We start from the raw sequence: 25,059 nt of genomic DNA, 5'->3' as shown, positions 1-25,059 counted from the left end.
TAATTCTAACTGCTGTGCAGCAGTTTTTTCAAGTGACCATATACTCAATACTTTACTCAAAAGTATGTAGTCAACATTTAAGCATGTTGAAACTTATGCAGAATAATGAAGGAATAAAATATCAACATGAATAGTCATCATAGAACCAACAAATTTTAGAGAACTGTAGAATAACTGAATTCTGAAGAGGCCTCTGGATGTCATCTAGTCCCATCCCTGCTAAAAACAGGGACAACTAAATTTCTCAGGTCCTTGTCCAGTTGACGTCCATCTGTTTTCAAGGATGAGGAATCACAAAATCCCTTGCCACGTTTCAGCATTTCATCATGCTAATGGATTTTTTCCCCCCTGTTCTCCAATCAGACTTTCACATGCTGCAACTTATACCCACTGTCTCTCCATCCTGTCACCTACTTCCAGATACAGATCAACAGAATCATTTCAACTTACAGAAGTACCTGCTGTTCACTTACATGCCAGTTAAAAGGAGGCATAATCCTAATACCAACACACCAGGAAAATAACATTCTTCAAGAAGGTTAATGTAGAAGAGGCCATGCCCATCCCTATACCTCTAGGTTTGCATATTCAGTTGGAACATCTTAAGGGACTGGTTCCAAGAACGATTCCACCTGCTCTTGTCCCCATCCTTGTTTGAAACAGAAGAATTTCCAGTAAGTTTAACCTCAATCTTTCTTAAGACTAGCTACTATTCTTCAGCTAGGAAAAATGGTGCATCCTTCTACCTGTGTATCACAAGTGGACTAGCACAAAGCAACATTATCAACCATGTCTCCCTGGATAGATCATATTTACCCTTCTAACCCAGTGATACAAAACCAGTACCCGTGTGGGTGAGCGAATATAGCCTTAAGACTTTATGCCCAAACTTGCAAATATTTGGGCCATAGTCAGCTTATCTCTGAAATATTCTAGTGTAGCTCTGCAAAAGCAGGACACAAGATTTGCCAAGCTTTTTTCAGATTTCTACTAGATACAACCTAAATGTAAATAAAAACATGAAGGTACAAGAGTTTCTGCAGCTTACAGTGCATCTGACTAACTTCACACAGGCCATTATAAGTAATGCCTTCAGAAAACTTACCAAAGCTTGGGGTTCTGACTCCTCTTTCTTCTCGTCCTCCAATAACACTGAAGTTTACTGTGTAATTGGGTTTAGCTGCTGTGCTGGATTTAGTCTGGGACTGCCACGAAGTACTTTGTGGTTTTGTGGATTTCTGCCACTGATTTCCCAACTTCTGAAATGGAGCAGTCTTCTGACCAAAGCTGCTACTTGATAGTCCACCACTGGAGGAACCTAACAACAAATACTAAATTAGTTGTTCAGCTCAGTATCTGTCACCTGTTTAACACAAGTAAGACAGTTTGGTCTTGACATCTAACCACATAGTTCACAGTGACACCACTATACAAGAGAAAGCGTAACAGAAAAGTGTGTGTAAAATGAAGTTAAGAGTCTCATTAAGAAGTAACTGAGATGGCAGGAGCTAGAGCCATTACTGAAAGTCTTCCAGCCTCTTACAACTCAAGTTTTCAACTGTCAGTTTCAGCAGAAGCATTTGCCCTTGTCTGATCAGCCAGGCATATGTAAGGCCAGAAAATAATTCAGCAGTGACAGTAGTTCTGCCTCCCAATTCATTACACTTCAACATCTGCTAACATGCAGAGGACACTGCAAAACTAATTATAAGATCAAGAAAATTTAATATATTGAGAATATTTTCAAATGAGTGCCTCTAATGATTTCTTGCACTACTGTTTAAGGAAGATGAGATTATTCTACAGCAGCATTAGCAGGGAATGTTGCACATGAATAAAAAAGCACAGAAGCCTGCAGGAGATATTGTTGTAATCACCCTGATGTGATCTATAGGCCTCTGTCTATCAACACAATATTGACTCAATTTTTAGTATCCCATTTCCCTTCATTAAACCAGTATAAATAACACTGCTTAGCAGCTTCACCGGCTACTCACTTTGGGAAGAACACACAGGGCCTTTTCTCTACTCTACAGTACTCACTGTAAACAAATTGAGCAGAGTAAAGCTCCAGCCTTTTAAATTCATTATTCAGCTTTGTCTCACTGATGAGAATAAACCTGAGGTTTTTTTATTCTAAACCAAGCCAGCATTAAATTGCCCTTGATTGACTTCCTTTGGAAAGATTCCTAGGAACTCAGTTCCCTTGACAAGTTGCATATACCTGACATATACCCATCACAGGGAAAAAAAAGAGTGATGACTTAATTTTGATACATTGAGGTTTTTTGGAAGAGAAACATTTTATACCACACTTATGGCATCCTAAAACAGATTAAGACCTCTTCACGTTGGAAGAATTCCCTAAAAATGACAGAACACGAATTCAAAACTAGTGGTCAAATATGGTTACATACCTGAAGCCAGCCAAGAAGTATAATATGAATGAAATACTGACACTTCAAAACCAGAAATCTTTATCACTTGGTCTTGAATGACAAACTTATGATCCCATCTCATTATTTCTTAAGGGAAGGTGAATTAGTATTTGCATCTCCACATACATTATTAATCAGCTGATGATGATTAGAACCTAACTTTCAGCTCAAACATATTCCAAGCCAGTTTAAGCTTACTTGTTCTTGTTTCTATTTTTTCCCCCTTCTATTCACCCTAAAGCCACAGAAAAAACACCCAAGCTTGTCTAGGTATACATGGCAATGTAAACTCAGTTTCCTCTTTCAAAACTGGATCCCCACAGCTCGGCTCTCCTGATAGCTCTTTTGTAGTTGCTGCTCATAGTTATAACAGCTTACCCAAGACAATGTCTCCCCAGGGCCATGTACAAGTTACCATACTATATGTCTAAATACCACACCTGATAAAACCTAGTATTGCAATGCAACACCTGATAAAATCTAGGACTGCACTGTTTTTTCATGAAAGCACCCAATTGCATAGTCAGCTCAGTCTTCAGCCACTTCTAACTTGTGAAATTTACAGAAAAAATCTGTTACTAGTCAGAGTACATGACCTTGCACACTGAAAATAATCTCATTCTACTACTCTTTCAAAGCATTCTACATTCAGTATTTCAGTCTTCAAGGCCAACCAATTCTTCCTATAGGACAAGCCAATGCCCCGCTATCAGCAGGAACTTTTCAACACCACACTCCTACTTTCTGGTACAAGATCATTCCTAGAAATGAAGACTGTGAGAACACCCACTATCGGTATCCTACCACTAGCCTAATACACTACTACTACACCTTTAGCTATTGTTTCTTTTCTGTTTATACAGCATTCCCAATTAAGCAGCTTTCACTCCCATAACTCTTCTGCCAGAATAATGACTTGTACGTGAAGGCCAAAAAATGCCTATGAAAAATACAACACCAAGTCTAAACTCCAGTTCTTATAACTCCCTGAAAATTCAGTTCAGCCTGAGAAGGTTAACTAGCACAGTGACATCTGGCTACTTTTTAACGCAGTCATTTTTCCTATTGAAAGTTAACTGAAAGAATAATTAATTGATCTAAATCCTGCTAAAATCAGTACAATTTCTTCCACTGTTCAGTGTGTGCTATACCTGCATCTCCAAGTCAAAGATAAATTGATTTTTTTTACTGTTACACTATCTGTAGATTTAACAAGCCCATATTAACCTGAATTATTAAACTAGAGAATTTTTGTAAGTTTTTTACTGCAGAGCAGCCTTACTGGTACTGCTTCGACACTAGAATTTTGCAAGTAATTATGCACAGGCAACAAAGAAGCCAAACATTGTATGTTACCTTGTGTTTATATAAGATAAATCCACCAAGAGGATACTCAATTCAATACACAATGCTAACAGCCAAGGCGACAGGATAAAACCTCTGTCAGCTCCAAGCTAAGGGAAAAATCACATTTCTGCAATTCAGCAGCTATAGGCTGTTACAAATCGCTCCTTGACTCATGGCAGCTAGGTACATTTAACAGCTACAAATCAGCCATTTGCCATGGTAGTGTGGTCCTGAAATGCAAGGACCTCAGCTCTTTTTACTGCCCTTAGTTTTTCTGCTGTTTGAGAATGCTACAGGGCTAATTCCAGAGTTTGGGGTGAATATAACATGCTGGGACAAGTGTTACTCTGCAATATGTCTCATCTTCCATAAGTTCTCGTGCACACCACTGCAAACTGACAAATGTTCATAATGTTCCTGGTACTGGTGTACAAGTATGGGCCTGATTTGTGCTCATCTTACAAACATGACAGATTTGAGTAGTGGAGCTATGAAGGCCTACTGAATTCAAAGAAAAGTACTGAATTAAAAGGAAAACAACTGTCACTTTGGACCTAACGAAGAATTTAATCCAGCTTTCATTTTATATCCTTCACAGCACAGTATCAATGCTAGATAAGAAACCTCATACTCAGTTACTGAATCAAACCCTGGTTTCTCTTACCTTCTCACCTAGATTCTGAAACATTAAGTATTTATAATGTTTCTAAATCACAGCTGTGGTTATCTTCTGAAATATTATTCTAGATGTTTCACACAATCTCTGTAAAGATTCGATCTTTTCTTGTTGTCTGCTCTCAGCAAGTGCCTCAAGCTGGTTGTCAACAATTAAAAGGAAACACTTTCCTTTATATAAGCTATCAGTTACATCTATGAGTACAAGAAGCAAATCAAACCGTAGGAGCATTAAGTATTGTCTCGTAAAAGGTAGATCTTACCTGGAAGACCAGATCCAAGATTGGCAAGATCAGCAAAAGGATCAAAGTTCTGAGATTTAGCCTGGGTGAAAGACAGACCTGAAGACACACTGGACTGGCTCCCTGTGGTAAAAGCTTGACCTGTATAATAAGAAAATGTATCATGTACTTGGTGTATTTGAAAATGGAGAGAATGAATAAAAGTACTATTTCCACAACACCTCATGTTGTGGAACATGAGCTCCCCAGCATTCTGCTCCATGACATCTTTTACCTGAGGGGAACCGAGGGTCCGATATGCTGGATGGACCCTCCTCTTAGGGAAGTCTGCTGCCTCCCTGGGGCCCGGGTGAAGGATATCATGAGGATACTCCCTAACCTGGTACGGCCCTCAGACTATTACCCCCTACTGCTCTTCCATGTGGGGGGCGATGAAGCTGCAACACAAAGTCCTAGGGCCATCAAAAGAGACTTCGGGGCCGTGGGACGGCTAGTAAGGGACTCCGGAGCACAGGTTATTTTCTCCTCTCTCCTTACAGTTGGGCAGTGACACTAGAAGGAACAGAGACACCCAATCTATCAACTCATGGCTCCGTGGCTGGTGTCATCGCCACGGATTTGGTTTTTTTGACAACGGGATGGCCTACACAGCACCGGGTTTGCTGGCATCTGATGGGATTCATCTTTCTCAAAGGGGAAAGAGAATCTTTGCTCAGGAACTTGCGGTGCTCATCGACAGAGCTTTAAACTAGACTCGAAGCGGGAGGGGGCTATTATATAGCTATTATATAGCAGGCTTGCCCGAGGGAAGCTGAGGGACAACGTGCTATGGTTAGAGGGAGCGGGTGCCAGCGAGGGCACTCGGCCTCTGTCTCTGAGATGTGCGGGGTACGCTGGGGCACAGCCGAAGTCGAACAGAGTTTGAGCTAGGGGATACTGAGGCAATAGGAGCCAAGAGGGAAACGCCAGGGAAACACCTCAAAGCACACAAGGGGAGTTCTTCTATGAAGGAAACACAGACAACAGCCCAGCTGAAGTGCCTCTACACCAACGCACACAGCATGGGCAACAAGCAGGAGGAGTTGGAAGCCATTGTACACCATGGTTGCCATCACAGAAACGTGGTGGGATGACTCGCACAATTGGAGTGCGGCGATGGATGGCTATAAACTCTTCAGGAGCGATAGGTGAGGCAGGAAAGGTGGTGGGGTAGCCCTATACGTTAGGGAGTGTCTGGATAGTTTAGAGCTCGATGATGGTGACGATAGGGTGGAGTGTCTATGGGTAAGAATGAGGGGGAAGGCCAACAAGGCAGATATTGTGGTGGCAGTCTGTTACAGACCACCCAACCAGGATGAGGAGACTGATGAACTATTCTATAAGCAGGTGGGAGAAGCATCACGATCGCTAGCCCTTGTTCTTGTGGGGGACTTCAACCTGCCGAATGTCTGCTGGAAATACAATACAGCAGAGAGGAAACAGTCTAGGAGGTTCCTAGAGCATGTGGCAGATAACTTCCTGACACAGCCGGTGAGTGACCCAACTAGGGAAGGTGCCCCGCTGGACCTCTTGTTCACGAACAGAGAAGGACTTGTGAACCATATGATGGTTGGAGGCCATCTTGGGCAGAGTGATCACGAAATGATAGAGTTTTTGATACATGGAGAAGCGGCGAGGGGGGTCAGCAAAACTGCCACCTTAGACTTCCGGAGGGCAGACTTCGGCCTGTTTAGGAGACTGGTCAAGAGAGTCCCCTGGGAGGCAGCCCTAATGGGCAAAGGAGTCCAGGAAGGCTGGACATTCTTTAAGGAGGAAATATTAAAGGCACAAGAGCAGGCTGTCCCCAGGTGCCGAAAGACGAGCCGGCGGGGAAGACCACCGGCCTGGCTGATTAGAGAGCTCTGGCTCGAGCTCAGGAAAAAGAGGAGAGTCTACGACCTCTGGAAGAAGGGGCAGGCAACTCAGGAGGACTACAAAGGTGTAGCAAGGCTGTGCAGGGAGAAAGTTAGAAGGGCCAAAGCTGAGCTAGAGCTCAATCTGGCTGCTGCTGTGAAAGACAACAAGAAATACTTCTTCAAATACATTAGCAGCAAAAGGAGAGCTAAGGAGAATCTCCAGCCCCTAGTAGATGGGGGAGGGAACACAGTGACCAAGGATGAGGAAAAGGCTGAGGTACTTAATGCCTTCTTTGCCTCAGTCTTTAATAGCAGGGCCAATTGTTCTCTGGGTACCCAGTCCCCTGACCTGGAAGATAGGGACGGGGACCAGAATGGAGCCCCCATAATCCAGGGGGAAATGGTTAGTGATCTGCTGCACCACTTAGACACTCACAAGTCTATGGGGCCTGATGAGATCCACCCAAGAGTACTGAAGGAACTGGCAGAAGTGCTCACCAAGCCCCTTTCCATCATTTACCAGCAGCCCTGGCTAACTGGGGAGGTCCCTGCTGACTGGTGATTAGCAAATGTGACGCCCATCTTCAAGAAGGGCCAGAAGGAGGACCCAGGGAACTACACGCCTGTCAGCCTGACCTCGGTACCGGGGAAGCTGATGGAGCACATCATCCTGAGTGCTATCACATGGCATGTAGAGAATAACCAAGGGATCAAGCCCAGCCAGCATGGGTTCATGAAAGGCAGGTCCTGCTTGACCAACCTGATCTCCTTCTACGACAAGGTGACCTACCTAGTAGATGAGGGGAAGGCTGTGGATGTTGTCTACCTAGACTTCACTAAAGCCTTTGACACCATTTCCCACAGCATTCTCCTGGAGAAACTGGCTGCTCATGGCTTGGATGGGTGTACTCTTCGCTGGGTAAAGAACTGGCTGGATGGCCGGGCCCAAAGAGTGGTGGTGAATGCAGTTTACTCCAGTTGGCGGCCGGTCACAAGTGGTGTTCCCCAGGGCTCAGTATTGGGGCCAGTTCTGTTTAATATCTTTATCAATGATCTGGATGAGGGGATCAAGTGCACCCTCAGTAAGTCTGCAGATGACACCAAGTTGGGTGGGAGCATTGCTGTGCTTGAGGGTAGGAAGGCTCTACAGAGAGATCTGGACAGGCTGGATTGATGAGCCGAGGCCAACTGTATGAGGTTCAACAAGGCTGTCAGGTCCTGCACTTGGGTCACAACCATCCCATACAACTCCACAGATTTGGGGAAGAGTGGCTGGAAAGCTGCCTGATGGAAAAGGACCTGGGGGTGTTGGTTGACAGCCGGCTGAATATGAGCCAGCAGTGTGCCCAGGTAGCCAAGAAAGCCAATGGCATCCTGGCTTGTATCAGAAATAGTGTGGCCAGCAGGACCAAGGAAGTGATCGTGCCCCTGTACTCAGCACTGGTGAGGCTGCACCTCAAATACTGTGTTCAGTTTTGGGCCCCCCACTACAAGAGAGACATTGAGGTGCTGGAGCATGTCCAGAGAAGGGCAACAAAGCTGGTGAAGGGTCTAGAGAACAAGTCTTGTGAGGAGTGGCTGAGGGAACTGGGGTTGTTTAGCCTGGAGAAAAGGAGGCTGAGGGGAGACCTTATTGCTCTCTACAACTACCTGAAAGGAGGTTGTAGAGAGGTGGGGGTCGGTCTCTTCTCCCAGGTAACAAGTGATAGGACAAGAGGAAACGGTCTCAAGTTGCGCCAGGGGAGGTTTAGACTGGATATTAGGAAATTTTACTTCACTGAAAGGGTTATGAAGCATTGGAACAGGCTGCTCCAGGAAGTGGTTGAGTCACCATCCCTGGAGGTATTTAAAAGACGTTTGGATGAGGTGCTTAGGGACATGGCATAGTGGTGGTCTTGGTAGTGTTAGGTTTACGGTTGGACTTGATGATCTTAAAGGTCTTTTCCAACCTATACGATTCTGTGATATGACAAGAATCACCATTACTATAGACAACAAACTATTTGATTCCTCTGTCTTGAACTTACTCTGAAAAACTACGCAAGTGCCTCACTAAAGGGGCATTTAAGCACAAGAGCATAGAGTCTTTTAAGCAACAAGGCAAATAGGCATGAAGACATGTTCAGCAGTTTCAGGTGATTAAACTGACCAAGTCGGGACTATTCCTTATTCCCTCTAATGGAAGAATTTCATTTCATACTACCTTCAAAAAGAGGCTTCAACTGTGGTGACGCTACATTGCTGGTTGCTGAAGAATCTGCCCAAGAATCCCATCCACCTAAGAGATCTGGGTGGCTTGTAGAAGATGGTATTTTAGGTGGCTCTGGTGTCAAATTCCCTGCAGAAGAAAAAAATCTTGTGCTTATTTTTTTTTTTTTAAGAAAACCATCACTATAATGGGTATTTTGCCAATTCCAATAGAACTGTGTACTGCATTGTCAGCTACAATGGCCAACTACATGGCTTGCTTAAATTTCTCCATAACAGTCACGCAGTCTTAAACAGGACTCAGAAGGGTTTTACCACTTAAATTCCTTCATTTGTATTTGAAACATCCCATGAATTTCATAGAAGAGATATTTTCACTCACAGGCAATGCTACAAATTTAACAGCAGAGGTATCCTGGGCAAAAGGACTAGCTAAGGGACAGCTTCAGGACACACTGCTGTTCCTGACAACACAGCAGGTAACCAGAAAGCAGCAGTGCTTCATGAAACAGTGCTCCGTATCACTCAGCAGTCTGGGTGCTACACAGGTGGAGCCTGGTCACTTCACACTGCAGGTTTGCCTACCTCAGCCCTCATGTGACAAAGGGAGCTCTGGACAAACTAATAGCCCTTTTAGGTTCAAGACATGAATGAATGTGTGCAATTAAAGAGCAGGATACAGGAAGAGTGATCTCTTCTGCGAGAAGATTAAGAATCCCTAGCTCCATGGATAAAAGTTGCTTTTCTATGTGCAAAGCAAAACCACTATGCCAAATGAAAACAGAAAATGAAACAGCCACATTCGAAAGGATGCAGGGGTGCTTCCACTAACTTCTAGAAAGTGTCCCATCCAACATAAGGTTATAACTGCCACCCCTGACACTTGCAAATGATTCCCCCCTTTCTCACTCACACACAGTATGAGGTGACCCACCCTCAGAATGAGAGGTCTTAGGTAAGGAACACTCAAAGCTGCATGTCAGCTCTGAACATTCCCTTTGAGCACAGCTTACAGACTCACAGTGAAGCAGGACAGCTTTTTAATGTAACAACCCCTTCAAGGCTGTGAAAACAATCAGTGCTACAGGGAGAGGTGGTACTTCAGCAGAAACCAGTATGTTTAGTGGTGCTCTAAGACATTTCAAAGACCTAGAGTTTGGAAAGCTAACCCACCCATCCTTACAAAAATAGTGACATTTTGAAGCTTTGGATGTTTTGACTGCTACATGATGGCTTTTCACTTCTCTCGGCTTTTCAACTTTACATTCTGAATATTGATACCAAATCACACAAGCTATTTAAGAGAATAATTCAAAGCAAATTTAATATCCCTTCCATCACCTCAATCTGACAATTCTACTTATACTTAGATATTGAAGTTGCAAAGATAGCACATCAAATACTCTGCAACAAATGTCTGCCAAGAACCTGTATTGCAGGAGAGTTATCTCTGCTGCTGTGAAGGAAAACATCAGGATAAAATGCACAAAGTAGCCACCAACATCTTCTGAAGGTACAGTACGATTTTCAGCCCTTTCTCCAGACTTGAGCCTCATCTCCCTGCCTCTGAAACCATGGGAGAAACAGTATGTATTTGCCTCAGTACTCGGGACCCCCTGCTATCTGCTACACAGCAGTGTCACTGGCTATAAACGTCAAAGTATCCAAAACCATCTATTCATCAGTTTAGAAATTTGCTGTATCATATGCCACTCCCAAATGTTAAGTGGGCCCTGAATTAATATTAGTATTGATTTTTAAGCTAGAAATAATTTTGTCTTATGATCTCTACTATTACAAGTTTTTTACAAGGGCATGAGGAAATTTACAACCACTTACGAATTAACACTTTTCCTATGATAAAACCAAGTTGAGAGAAATAAGAATGAAGTAAACTACAGCTGAATGCATTTGAAAGATTGAGAACACACTATGAGAATCAGGTGTTTTACAACTGCTGGTTTAAAAGCAGTCAAGTTCATCACCTCCCCCACTCTGAACAAAGCAGGGAGTAGCCTACTGCTACATACAGCAGTAAATTCACTATGAATAGTACAAGCTCACATTCATCCATTACACTTTTATCAGAAAAATCTGAAACAATGGAGTACAATGTGCAATATACGGAACAGATAAGATTAATCACCTCCTGGAACTGTTTGTTCTTATGCTATATTCTTTCTAGTTGTACAACTTGGGCATTAAATAGATTTTAACATCAAGAAATAGTGTTACCAACATGATACTGACTTCTACGTATTCTGAAGAGGTATGAGACCACATGCTGAACTCCTTTATTTTTGTAACCTGGCACATGAGTTCATACAGACACACTAAGATAAAGGAGCAGAATATCTAAAGAAAGGGTAAAATATGAAGCATAGCTAAATATTCTGAAAGTTGAAGAAATTGAGATCATAGGCAAGCAGATCCATACCTGCTTGTCCCTTAAGCTCTTCTTTAATGCACATATTTATAATCCTTAACCATACAGCAGTAAACCAGTGGAGGTCAAGGTATAGTTCTTTACTAACACTACTCAAACCAAGCTAAGATGTAAGACTAAGTTGGTGGTAATCAGATCACACTTTCCAGCTTCCCAAAATAGAGACACCTGCATTTTACTATATCATACACACAACTTCACATTAGATTTTCTTTATTTAACTTGTTGTATCTACAGGAAATCCTTTAATCACAGAGCACAACAGGATTTTCTGTGAACCAAGAGGCTGGTTTAGTATGATGCAAGGTTTCTTTAACCTTGTCTAAAGCCTGACTTGAGAACACAGTTGTCACAGAAACTAACTTCTACTCACGAGATGACTACACTGGTCACTCAGGTTTCTTTTGATCACCTTCCACATCTCCTGCTATCATTTGATGAGATCAGTTCATTCTCACAGAGGGAAATACATTCCTGACTCGATTTGCATTAGAGATGACCTCCTACTTGCATACCCAAACGAACCAATTCTGTTCTCACTGAACAGATACCTACTAAGGAAAAATGGATGCTCCTCCAGCTACTGACAATAGCTTGTTTTTGCAAGCGTGGCCACTTAAGAGCAGGTTATCGATTCTGAAGTGAACAGTCATCCCACCTACTAGCTTCTCTGCCAAATTACTAAAGCTTTTCACAGAAAGTTACCTTGTTAATACACTGCCATTTTAGCAGCAACTGCTCATTTTCATACTCAGGACAGAATGCCTTAATGGACCAGGTATTCTTTAAGAACTACCTTTCCTACAAATTGAAATTACATTTTAAAACTCCTATGATTTTAAATTTCAAGCCACATTGAGAAGTACAAGCCTAAAATTCTAATTCTTGAACTTGTGTTCACTGAAACAGCTTTTCTCCTGGTATCTATGAAGGTTTAGTAATCGTTTACTACCAAAGAAAGCTTATCCATCACTAAAATTTAACTCTAGACACTTATTACTACTCCAACAGTAGATTGAACTATCTCATTGCTGCAGCTAATTTTGAATGAACACTGACATTACTACTAATTTATTTCTAGTGAGTTTAAAATTGTTTCTCACTTCAATGACCTCATGTTTGCACTTTCTTCTGCTCTCTCAACACAATTCTTCCAAATATGTCATTTGAGAACATGCTCTCATTTGCCCTTTATTCTCCAGTTACTACTTTCACTCACACTCAAATTACTCCAGTTACTCCTTTCACTCACACTCAAATTCATATTAAAAGCATTACAGCTATTAATATTCTTAACTTCCTTGCTAAAATTAATACCTATGACTGGATGGGATGCTAAAGGCTCAAATACATACTTCATTTCAGCTAAACACATAGAAAAGCTGTCATTTGAAAGGTAAACTTAAAGGAGCATGAAAGGTTATCCCAATTCCTCCACTTCCATAGGGTTTTTAAAGGCTGCATAGCAACAGAGAAATATTGGGAAATCACTGTATACCAGTAGACTGAAGAGAAGAAGATGGGTACATTTTAAGTGTCTTTTCCCTACATTGACAGAAAGCTCCAGAAATTACATTAAAATAGCAGGTACGCTAATGCATTTACCAGGGTGCAAGTTATCAACCATAATCAGAAAGAGTAAGCATAAAAAAATAAGCACTGAAGTCAGATATCAAAATATTTTTTCTTTTTCTTCTGTACTTCCTCAAATGTTACTAACAGCTGAACATTGAAGGTGGTCTCCTTGAGGTTGCAGGCAAACATTTAGAGAGCAGAAATTCACATTTATGTATTTTTCCAACTTAAATTTAGTACATAAAAGGGTTCTCTGTCATGTACGGATTAGAGCACCTCTGATATAAGGACAGGCTGAGGGTGCTGGTATTGTTTAACCTGGAGAAGAGAAGAACTGGGGGTGGGCAATCTTATCAATGTGTGTAAATACTTAATGGGAAGAAACAGAGACAACTGAGACAGACTATTCTCAGTGCTGCCCTGTGGAAAGGCAAGAGGCAATGGACACAAACTGAAACACAGGAAACTCCATTTAAACAGAAGTAGTTTTTTTTCTGTAAGAGTAGTCCAACACTGGCACAGGTTGCCCATAGAGGTTGTAGAGTCTGCATCTTCAGAAATCATAAAAATCAGCAAGGACATGGTCCTGAGCAGCCTGCTCTACTTGACCCTGCTTTGAGCAGGTCAACTAAACAATCTCCAGAGGTCCCTGCCTCTGGAGTGAGACAGATTTTGGCCGAGATGATGCTCCACAGATCAGTATTGATCAAGTCTTCTACTGAACAGAAAAAAAATCATAATCTGTTTGGTAACCTCATGCAGTGACAACAATAATGTCATAACTAAAAGTGGCACAAGACTGAACTATACAAGTATACAACTAAAACATACAGCTGTTACTGTATCTATAGGACAGAACAAAAATGTTGCAAAGGAAGCAGCAAGTGGGATGATCTCAGGAGAATCAACCACAGCTGCAATATAATGTCTAAATACATGGTAGAGAGGGCAATCAGCTAGCTAGCCTTTTATTTCAAGGAGGAAGCCCTCATCTCAGCCAGGAAATACTGCATCTTTTTTTTTATCCAGTTCCTCTGTAGCTAACACTCAGACTCCATCACCCAGAGGCAGGGTCAACTAGACCAGCTGTCCAACAAGGAAGGGCAACTCAAAATCGCATGCAATAACCTCTGGGAAGAAAACACTCCTGGATTCAGGGTGAGTAATGTGATACCACCATTCCTAACTGCCTCCAATTTATAAGTGGGGGTCTGCAGGGGTGGCTTCTGCAAGGAGAGGCCTGGGCTGCTCTGTGCTGGACACAGCCAGCTCCAACAGATCCACCACAGGACCGAGCTGAGTCCCTCAGCCAAGACGGTGGCACCTCTGGGAAAACATATGTAAGAAACAGTAAAACACACTGCACAGCAGCTGAGAGAGGAGTGAGAAGAGTGAGAGAGAAACAGCCCTGCAGACACCAAGGTCAGTGGAGAAGGAGGGGGAGGAGGTGCTCCAGGTGCCAGAGCAGAGACTTCCCTGCAGCCCACAGAGAAAACCACAATGGAGCAAATATCCACACTGCAGCCTGTGGAGGACCCCAGGCAGGTGGACATGCCCCGGAGGAAGCCACAGCCCATGGAGAGGAGCCCACACAGCAGCAGGCTCCTGGTAGGAGCTGCAGCCCGTAGGGGACCCACGCTGGAGCAGTCTGTTCCTGAAGGATTGCACCCTAAGGGGACTCATGTTCTTGAAAGACTGTATCCTGTGGGAAGGACCCACGCAGGAGCAGGGGAACAGTGTGAGGATGAAGGAGCAGCAGAGAACTGTTACAGACTGACCACAACTCCCATCCTTATGGAGAGGACCCACACTTTTCTTTGAAAATCAGATTTTAAAAGCAACACTTCTGGCTCTACCACCCCATCATTTTTGCAAGGGTATGTTTCTCTTTAAAGAATGAACATGCTTAGAAGCTCTATTTAGTAACTCTGGAAATAACATGCTTAGGATGGAGGTACAGGCAGACCGAACATATTGCAAAGCTTTTTGTTTAAAGATGAATAGATTTTAAAATAAATGCATGAGGAAAAGGCTTCACCAAGAATACAGAGAAATTAAACAAATAAGATTAGAGTATTACATAATGTCTCTGTAAGTATATTACCAGAATGCATTCAGGTCAAGAAAGTTCAAGCTAGCCTCAGCTTGCATTTTAAGAACTGGCTGTACTATAACTTGACTTGCTAATTTCATTTCAAAGGCTTCCAAAAAATCTTTAAAATCTGAATACAATCAAAACAGCATTCTGCCATCTAGAAAGTAAGTTTGCACATGTTTGTGTACCTTCAGTTCTAAGAGCTCTCAGAGGAGACTCCAGTTCCTAACAGAAGGTTAGCAATGCTAGAAATCCTCTCGCATCATAAATATTAGCATGACATTATACAGGAAACCCTTGCTACTTGCTGCATTTGTATCTGCATTCCCAGACCACAGAGCTAATTAAAACAGCAGTCACAAGTAGTGAATCTATTAAGGCACTAATCCACCTTCACTAAGCTGAAAGACAAACGCACAGAGCAGCAGAAACTTGAGAAAGACACCAGAAGCACACTTACCTAAATTTAAGAAATCTGAGCTGGAAGAAGGCGGGAGTGAACTGTGTGTGGAAGGAAATGTACTAGCTGTAGATGTTGAGCTTGGATTAAGAAAGTCCCCAAAGAGGTCTGGACCAGACAGGGCTTGATTCTCTGAACTTGACGACATTGTGAATGGGTCAAAAGGATCAGCTAAAAAAGAAGCAGAAAAACAAAATTATCTTATGACAAATTTTAGAATAAACAAAGTTGAAAAAACGTTACTCCTCCGGGGGCACCGACAAAAAGTAGAGTTAATGTTGGTAACTGCAGCAGCCTTCTGAGAATTTTTTGTGGCAAAGAGTTACCATCTGTCCCTTCCTCTAGACATCTGTGCTTTCATGTTGGTACAGAAAGTATTTCAGCCATACACAATATGAACAGCTATGTCTTCAAACACAAATCCTTAGCAAGGCAGCATACATTTAATAACATTGTTAATTTCATCCATGTAAAACACATTAAATCTGAGTGATCATCTGCATACAGAATAATTACATTTGTTAACTGCTCTGTAACACCACACCACCAAAGAATTTAAACAAAACAGACTATTAAACTGCTAAAAAGAGTATCAAGTAAAACATTCATACTACCACTTTGACTTGAAGGCATTGGTGACTCTGGGGCGGAAAGCGCATCAACTCACAAATGAAAACTAACAAGCAAGGCTTTCAACAGGTCTCTAGTGATCACAACAAAGAAAATACTAATTGGAAGAGTATTTATAGTCAGCATGGGGTAACATGTGACAGTCAGCTGGAATCGTGGCTTAAGATCTTCCCGTTTCTGCTGCCCTCTAGGGTCAAAATCCTCAAGAGCCCAAGGACTCCTGCCAGATTCACTCAGAAGCTGAAGAGAAGCAATAATCCTGCTATAGTGCCCTAGCACATCCTGAGGTGATGATCACCTTGTACAGGATTCAGTTAACATCTCAAAAAACAAACCCTGGATTGTCATCAAGCTATCTTACTATAGCATCACACATACACAAAACCTCAAGTACAAGTTTGATGTGCAAACTGAAACACAACAGTGGCCAAATATTCTCACTTCTGCAATTATCTCTCTTACCCAATTCAAAGGTATAATGAGATACATACATGACTACTGCTCAGGTGTTTTACGGAGTAGATAAGAAAGGCATAGTTAAAGAAAGATAAAGTAATAAAGCTTCTTTTATAGACTTCTGCCTACGTAAAAGGCAAATTAAGTGATTCCTCATTGACCACAGTAACAAAGTTCAATACTGAATTGCTTCAAAATAAAGAAATACTTGAAATCACCTAAACACTCTACAAAAACACTTTGCAGCTGTATGTAGATTAAAGCTTTTAGTGCAAGTGAATTATCTTTGTGTAAATAAGCTAAACCTTGTAACAGTTTCCCAGATTATTTGACTAATATTCCCAGAAATCTTACTGTAACTTCAGAGGCAGAAAATTGATATTCCTGAAAGTTTAGTCATGTGACAAAGAACTAACTATGCATTGGTAAGAGGGACAGGAACCTCTGAACTAAAACACCTTGTGTTTTAAATACCAGGTAGGTAGCAGTGTGTAACATTCTCTTGCAGGATACAGACCTACCAACAACATCAGTAAAACCAGCAAGAAAACATCTTTTAGCAGTACCTTTATCCTACTGGTTTGAACAGTAATCTACAGGATTTCCAGTTGCCTAGCAGTCTTATGTGATTAACACTCAAAAATCCCACACAGACATTTGACCTAAGCAGCATAGCTCTGTACCACATCCATTGTTATTGCTTTATGTAAAGTGCAAGAACACAGTAAGTTATTACAATTCTATACCTTAGCAAGAGAAGTTACTTACACGTGGATTTAGAAAAGGATCTAGCATGTAATGTTTGTATGGGAAAGCTATGGATTCTTTAAGAATACTGAATCTCCTTTAAATTAAAAATTTGATAGTTTTCTGTTTACATGGTTTAAAGCGAATAGGATATTGACAACATAACAAAATACCTGGATAATACAGAGCAATTTGTCTCCTTCATGCAGTAAAAACACCTATTATTATGCAGATTCTTGCTATAGACCAACATCTTCAGTGTACAGATCAAAAACATGGTACTCATTTTCTAAGCACAATGCAAGCAGCAGTTTTTATCTGTTGGCCAGCCGAAGAGTACTGATGTTAAATTTACATACCTGAAGACATAGCTGCTCCTGAAGATGTACCCTGAGTAGCAGCTGGACACTGAGACTGACTGCTGAAAAAGAAATCTGTTCCTTGTCCAAGAAGATCTCCAGTGGGCTCTTCTGAAATCTGGGATGCATTACCCACAAACAGATTGTTCAACAAGTCTGCATTACTTGATGAAGAGTTTATTTCTGAGATAGGTTGTTTCTGTTCTAGGGAAATATCAGAGTCTAGTCCCAGTAAGTCTACATTCTCTTCAGGAAGAGATTTTTTTAACGGAGCAGATGGAGCTTCAAAATTGGCTTCAAAAAGCAACTCTCCTTCTGGAGTAAGAGAGTCTTTTTCATCAACAATTACTGCACTTTCTTCACCTGGAAATGTAGGGAATTCCTCATCTGAAGGGTCACTCTCCTCCCTGTCATCAGATAGTTGAACATGATCATTTTTAGATGAACTGTCCTCTATTCCACTTTCTGGACTTTTTCCTTCTTGAATAAAAAGAAATAACAGCTTTAGATTACTAGGATTCTTCTGCCAACTAGGATATAACAGACTTATATGGTGAGATCATATGAAATCAATCCTTAATTAATCAAAGCTCACAAAAGAATTGATGAAAAAAGAAGAACTAACTGTTGCCTACCACCTCTTCGTACAGGGCAGGCAAAGGGGCAGCTCACTACCATACTTGCCACTCTGTAAGGGCAGGTATTACCAATTTTTTCAAAATGAGACTGACTTGGACATTCGCCTCAGAACATCGTACCACTTACGGCTTAGAAGATCACTCAGTAACTGCTGGTCCACTTAATGACAGCATTCAACAACAGCATAAGCAGTTACTGACATTTTTTCTAATAAATCGGAACCCAGGAAAAGAACTTACACATGCACTATAAAGTTACATTTTCTCAGTCCATACATACTGATCTGGACCCCACCAGCTACTCTACTTTGTTTCCTCTGTTCCTCAGCCAGCCTAAGTGGGGCTGTGGGAATGCAAAGGCTTCCTTGCAGGCCTTTAACGTTAAGATTTTTGCAGAAAAAGAAAAATTTAGCTCAGCATTTAAGTTACACAGAATACCAAAAAGCATTAGTTGGTGTTTATCCAAATGAAGCGGAATGACCACTTGTTAACCTGCAGACCTGACTCTTTAAATAGCTTTTTCTCCTGGTCTGGTGAAATAGTGACTTTTGCTGCATAAGAAGGCTTAAGCACTCATTGGAAGGTGTACAAGACAACAAACATACAACAAATAGTTGCTTCAAAGGAAAACCTGTACCTTTCCAGTCCAGAGAATGAAAGAAGTTATTTGCATCAGTACTACTGCTGTGTGGGGATTCTGTCTCAGTAGGTGCACTTTCTGAAGACTGCTCCAGCTGGGATGCTTCTGCTTCATATTGTGCAGTTGAACCTGGTTGTCTAGGCAGCTCCGGTTTCCCTATAAAATAGATTTTAAGCCAGAACCCTTAGAGAGAAACTTCTAAAATTCAATCCTGGTCATAGCAGCTGGTATTTGACCTGCAGACTGACTGCTATAGCAAGACAACTGTCTCAAAGTATCTACCACTCTGCAAAGGCAAATTCCCACCCCCACCCCTCCATACGAAATTAGCATTACTAACTTCATTTCAACTGCAAAGGCTGGTAAAACCCTATGTTCAACAATAACATTAAATTAAGTCAGACTCATGACAAAACACTCAAGCATTCTATTTACATTTGCAGGAAAATTGAATTAACACCTCACTTGTACCAACCATCCCCTAAAAGAGCCAAGAGCTATGAACATCATCTGCAATAAGGAACAGAACATCAGAAAAGAGCAAATACAGCTATAGAAAAAAACAGAGTATAAAGGCAGAGAACAACACGGAGTTGTTAACAAACATCTCAAAGCAGTTAAGTAATACACTGTGTGCTGCGATTAACTACTCCTTACATTTCTTATTTTACTGACATCAGATATTAAGTCACTTGTGTAAGACTGAGTTGGGCTGAGTTACCTACTGCTGTATCATCTCCCAAAAAGGAGGTTTCCTCAAGGCAAGTGAGAAGACTCCCTAAATTATTAAGCGTTCATCCAGTATTTGAAAAGAATGGGATGAATGCTTGAGAGAAAGCTATTTATCTAAATCTAAACACCAAACTGGTAGAGCACTTTACCCTCCTTCCACATACTCAGTTGCAGCTTACAGAGATGCTGAAAAAATAGCATGTCTCGGAAAACATACATGAAAGGTCATGATTAATAAAATAGTGCAAATTCACTTTTCATAAGGCAAGTTTTAAAAAAACAGTTCACAGCACTTGCTCTTGTCTTATTCCCTTACCCCCAGTTTTAAGAATTTTTTTCAATGGAATTTGAAACCCTTACATTTCATTCAATCAGAAAATGAAAGTGACTGAAAAAAATATGAGTCATTTTTACAGATCCTTATTATCAATGAAACACTAACTTTAGTGAGCTGAAAGTTGTGTTCACAGTAGGATCTTTAAAATCTATATAAACTAAGTTAAACAGAAAATTACCTAAATCATAATACAAACCAAACACATCCTGCTAAAAACAGGTAAGATAGCAGCAACTACCTTGTATCAAAAGAAATGTAATTAAGATGTGCCAAGATGTACCAGATGAGCAGAGTGTAAGATCTCACATATGGTGTACTAAAATCACCACAATAATCTCCATCATGCTTTTTCTCCTGGAAGCACAGAGAAGGCTTGAAGAGCCTTAATGAAAGTGTCAAAGCTTATTACTGATACCAGGAGAAGAAGAAAGATACTGAACAGCATTAACTGGAATTAATGCAGGCATCTACAGATGAAGCACAGAATACACAGTATTAAAAAAATTAAACATCTGCTGGACCACATTAGGAGAAGTTGAGAAACTGAATTACAACATTACTTGGCTATGCATGAGAAGGACCTCAATAAAAACATTTTTAGTTAAGACCATTTGTGAGGAATGCTCAGATGATTTTAAGTGAAATAATGGTGCCAGTTTAGCCAAATAGAGTTCTTTCGAGACATTTGCCTACAAATTCTGGCTGTCACAATTCCATTTGCTAAAATCCCTGCAAACAGCATATTCATAGCTTTAAAGCAAGCAAATGTAATGACAGTGGAGGTAAGACAAGGACAATTGTAATCCATTATTGGAGGATCATTTATACTCCTTCATGCAATGCAAATTTTAAAGTGATATTTACAAAAAAAGCACCTTTTACATTTCTTTCACTTAAAGGAATGTCAGAAATTAAACAAAAGCCTTAAACACAAAGTACATTAGAAACTTTATCATGTTCTCTAGTTTTTCAAGAGATTCATTACCAAATTTTGATAAAATCTCTTGTTGTTCCTCTCGGGTGGAGAAAAGGATCTTGGGATTCAGTCCCTTTATATTCATGTTATCCCACGGTGGCTGTTCACAGCTAGGTCTATCTCTGGGCTCCACCTCTACTTCCAGATTGACTTGAAATAAATCAGGATATTTTTCTTGTATGTCACAGGCATCCAGATCATACCTGCAAAGATCCATACAAGTAGATTCTTGATACTGATGGATAACTAGATTAAATTCACTGCAGTCCAAGACAGAACTTTAAAGCAATTAGTATAAGGCTTAAACCATGCTGTATTTGTTTACTTTCTCCATATATTTTAAACAGGTGGTATTGGTACAGAATTTTTTTCGTCATGAACATAACCTTCAGTTTCCTTGAGGTGAAAAAAAAAAAAGAATCTTCTTATTGCAGTCAAAGTCATCTAGTTCCTACACTGACTATATCAAAGTCATCTACTTCCTACACTGACTATATTCCCCCCCCCCACCATATGTTGGTTTGGCAGGTTAAATAGTTTCAAAGAAAACTTATTCCAGCCTCCTACAAAAGGGTGTCAACATACTTGGCGAATTTCACTGTGGTGGCATTTCGGGGCACAAAACCTGTGTGGAACTGAATCTGAAACATCTTCATTGAAGCCATCTGTTGAAAACAAGAAATACAGGGAAACTGCATAAATTCACATGAACAGTATGCACAGTGTTCTGCCTTTAATATAATGCAAAGTATTTTCAGTATTAAAATATTTTGAAGTGTTTGTTTTGCTACCATTTCAGTTAATTCCATGTATACTTTATCTTGAGTGATTTAAATGCAGTTTAAGTGAGAACGTAGATAAATGTATTACTACCAGAAATAAAGCAAAAGACCTTGAACCAGATACTTCTCATCACTAACCTCAAACAGACTATCAAAGTCTGTTAAATATTTCCAGACCCTGTTCTAGAGGCTGAAACTGCATGACCCTTATTACTTTTCTGAATAACATACACTCAGAAAAACTCATTGTGCAATACACTAATCAAGAAGTATATGTCATACATAAAGGAGTCCATTCAGAACCATTTTAAAGGTAGTATATTTAAAAGGACGCTTCATAAGACATGCAAACAGTCCTTTTTCCTGTGCAACTTCTCAAGTAAACCATTCATCCCAGACAGGATTATAGGCCTTTTCCAAACTGATTCTTTATAACCATTCAACTTTCCCAACTCTTTCTTCTGCTGACAGAAAAACTAGTTTCCATGCCTGATCAGCATGTGAGAATCCAGAAAAATGCTACTACACAAGGTTCATGTAGCTCCTTGGTCTTGCACAAATCCAAATTACAGCAAACTGATAAATCCACAATGTATTTTTTCCCTGGCTTTAGTTAAAACACATGTGGAATAATCTTGCCAGTCCTTACAAAGTAAGTCATACAGTAATAGTCCAGTAAATATAATAAAATTGAATAATGAAAGCTTTCCTTGTAAATGAGCATTTATTGAACATCATAATCAGAAGTCAAGTAACAGGTAAAGCATTGCCAGCAGGTTGAGGGAGGCGATTTTTCCCCTCTACCCAGCACTGGTGAGGCCACACGTGAAGTTCTGTGTCCAGCTCCTCAGTACAAGAGAGACATGGACATAATGGAGAGTGTTTCTCTGATCCATCCATCCCTACGCTGAACTACATATGAAAACCTGAACACCCTATTAAATCAGTTTTCTTAATCCCTTGCTATGCAAGACATTTCCCAGAAGATAAACTAAATCCTCTCTCAAATTAACTGTGAGCAAGTGGGAGACATTCACAATGCCCAACTCTAAGCACTTAACAGCAATATTGAAATGTGGTGGTTGATCTCCGTAAGAGTTCTGCAGAGAGCTTCAGGTGGCAATTTAGAGTATGTAGAACTAAGGACACATTGAATATTGTTCCAAAGCAGCTCCAGACCAGAATCATCACAAACACTGTTGATGTATCACGTGTTACAGCAGAAGGATGAGAAAATTCTACTCTTTTCCAATTAGTGAATAAATGCCAGAGAAACCACATCAAAGAAACCCTATCATCAGTGAAACTGAGATTGCACAAGGAGTATAAGCTAACTTTGACTGAATTTTCCCCAGATGTATGCCTTCTTCACTGATGTCCTTGAACCATAGACTAGTTATTTTTGTGCATTAGAGAATCATTTCACCGAGTTTTCAGTTTTAGGATGTTCTGGAAGATCTGGCCCCCTAGCAGTCTGGGGACATTAAGAAAAGTCTTGAACCTCTGCAACAGATTTGATACTCACCTTCCTACACACAAAGTAGAAAAAAACACAGGGAAAACCATTTATTTCAGTAATAGTAGATACGTATGAATATGCTTGTTTGCTCCAAATGTATGGAAACTGTCTAAAGAGCCTCTGGATGCATTTTCACAATGCTCCAGGTTATCCTAAACTTTGCACTACCCCTTCCTATCTTTTACATGGATCTCCAAGTTTAATTTGGGCTACTCATCTGGAGAAAAAAAATTGGAGAAAAAGAAATCATCCATAGGTGAATTAGAAAAAGGAAACATGCATTCTCCAAAGGAGAACAAAGACTGGTAAGAAAATTGGCTATAAAAACTCAACCTGGCTCTAGAAATAGGGTACAAAACTACATGGATTTTTCTAGCCTGTTTTGTACAGGCAGTCCCTGGAATTATGCTTTTCTATTGAATGATATTTTTCCTTTCATTGCAGTTTGTGTGTACAGAATTAAAAAGTTCTCGCTTGTTCTGCAACTTAACAGATAAAAATCACTGCCTCAAAAAAAACGGTTAGAGGCTTTCCATGCAAATATAACAACTATCACTACTGCAGTAATTTCGAGAAATGCTTACCAAAGCATCTACATGCAGAGCACTAAGAATGGACATACTTATTAGGCTTGAAAAGGCTGAATTCCCAAGTACATGAAAACGTCACACATTTCTTTCGAAGAATAGCGAATAAAGCCATGTACTTAATGAGATCAGAAATACAAGTACAATACAAAACTGCAACAACAAACAGCAAATCTTCCAGGTAGGCTGTTAAATTTATCATTACCTTGGCTTGTAGTCGACCTCCTAGTGTTGACCTGGCATGATAGATCACAATGAGAACATCTCCCTGGACTGTTACACCTAGTGGAATTACTGCTTTCCCATCTTCAATTTTAAACTCCCTGAAGAAAAAACATAAACCACACTTAATTTAGTTTAAAATAGTTTATTACCTTATGTTTAGTTTGGTTTCTCCAAGGCCTTCAACATCAACCCATAAAAATCTGCTTCAAGTTCTTATTATGGAGAAGGAATTAGCTCTAAATGATTAAAACTTAAAAGGTGCTCCAAAAATAACAAGATTAACAGTTGCCTACAGCAGAGCAACAGACATATTTAGACCCATAGTTCTCAAATCAAATATGGGAGAAACATGACTTCAAAGAGGTGCTGGGAAATACAAGAGACAGGATATTATGAAGAAAGCTGTTCCAAAGAAAGGTGCAGAGAGAAACTGTAGCTGCAGTGCTGTGATATGTTAGGACTCCCACTGAGGGACAGTGGTAGAGAAAAAGAGGGGAAAATGTTGTTGTAGCACCCCACAGCTGTTTCTGTTCCTGCTCTCTTCAAATTCATTAAACTCCTTACAGGGCTTGGATTTATAGGAAAGCTAGAAGGACTCTGGGATTCTCTCATCTTTCCTCTGTCTGTGACTACCTACGCTTAGTACTGCTAGTACCATTTGCAATTCCTGTGCTGTATTACAACAGCAGACACCAGAGCTGTACACAGGCTAATAAGCACTCCCCTTACAGTGACCGTGCCTGGGGGACCCTTACTGTTTCCATGACTGAGACATGATGTTCAGTTCAGTACATGTACACCAGGGATCAATCTTCCTAGTTTACACCACATGGAGTGAGAGGAAAGAGGGTCTTGCTCACCTCTGCCTCCCAGTACCCACCGTGCCAGCCCACCATCATCCCCACTTTCTGCAGGAACAGATCCAAGCTGCTATTATAACCACATTGTGTCTTCCCCATGATTTACCTTTCAGGATCAGCTAGAAGGGGACAGAGGAGCTGTTCCATACATTAAAGAAGCTTTCTGCTCAACTGGCACATGCAAAATCAT

At 40.7% G+C, this 25,059-nt stretch overlaps 1 protein-coding gene across 4 annotated transcripts in view; it reads right to left on the bottom strand.

Moving 5' to 3' along the window:
- The window catches only part of GAK (cyclin G associated kinase), an 81,472-nt gene that overhangs the window by 10,369 nt on the left and 46,044 nt on the right, over positions 1–25,059 (bottom strand). For 2 of the 4 annotated variants that reach the window (XM_072860002.1, XM_072860005.1), the window contains 9 exons: positions 23,990–24,107; positions 21,482–21,561; positions 20,906–21,099; positions 18,849–19,007; positions 17,574–18,053; positions 15,382–15,552; positions 8,801–8,935; positions 4,724–4,843; positions 1,106–1,318 (listed from right to left, as the gene is read on the bottom strand). In XM_072860002.1, coding sequence (XP_072716103.1) covers positions 1,106–1,318; positions 4,724–4,843; positions 8,801–8,935; positions 15,382–15,552; positions 17,574–18,053; positions 18,849–19,007; positions 20,906–21,099; positions 21,482–21,561; positions 23,990–24,107 — 1,670 coding nt within the window. The remainder of the gene's footprint in view (positions 1–1,105; positions 1,319–4,723; positions 4,844–8,800; positions 8,936–15,381; positions 15,553–17,573; positions 18,054–18,848; positions 19,008–20,905; positions 21,100–21,481; positions 21,562–23,989; positions 24,108–25,059) is intronic. The other 2 variants (XM_072860003.1, XM_072860004.1) reach the window with 2 other exon arrangements.

Source organism: Ciconia boyciana, chromosome 4, assembly GCF_034638445.1.
Source record: "Ciconia boyciana chromosome 4, ASM3463844v1, whole genome shotgun sequence".
Classification (NCBI taxonomy): domain Eukaryota; kingdom Metazoa; phylum Chordata; class Aves; order Ciconiiformes; family Ciconiidae; genus Ciconia; species Ciconia boyciana.
Note: the sequence above shows the minus strand (reverse complement) of the source record. Positions and strands in the feature narration are given on the sequence as shown.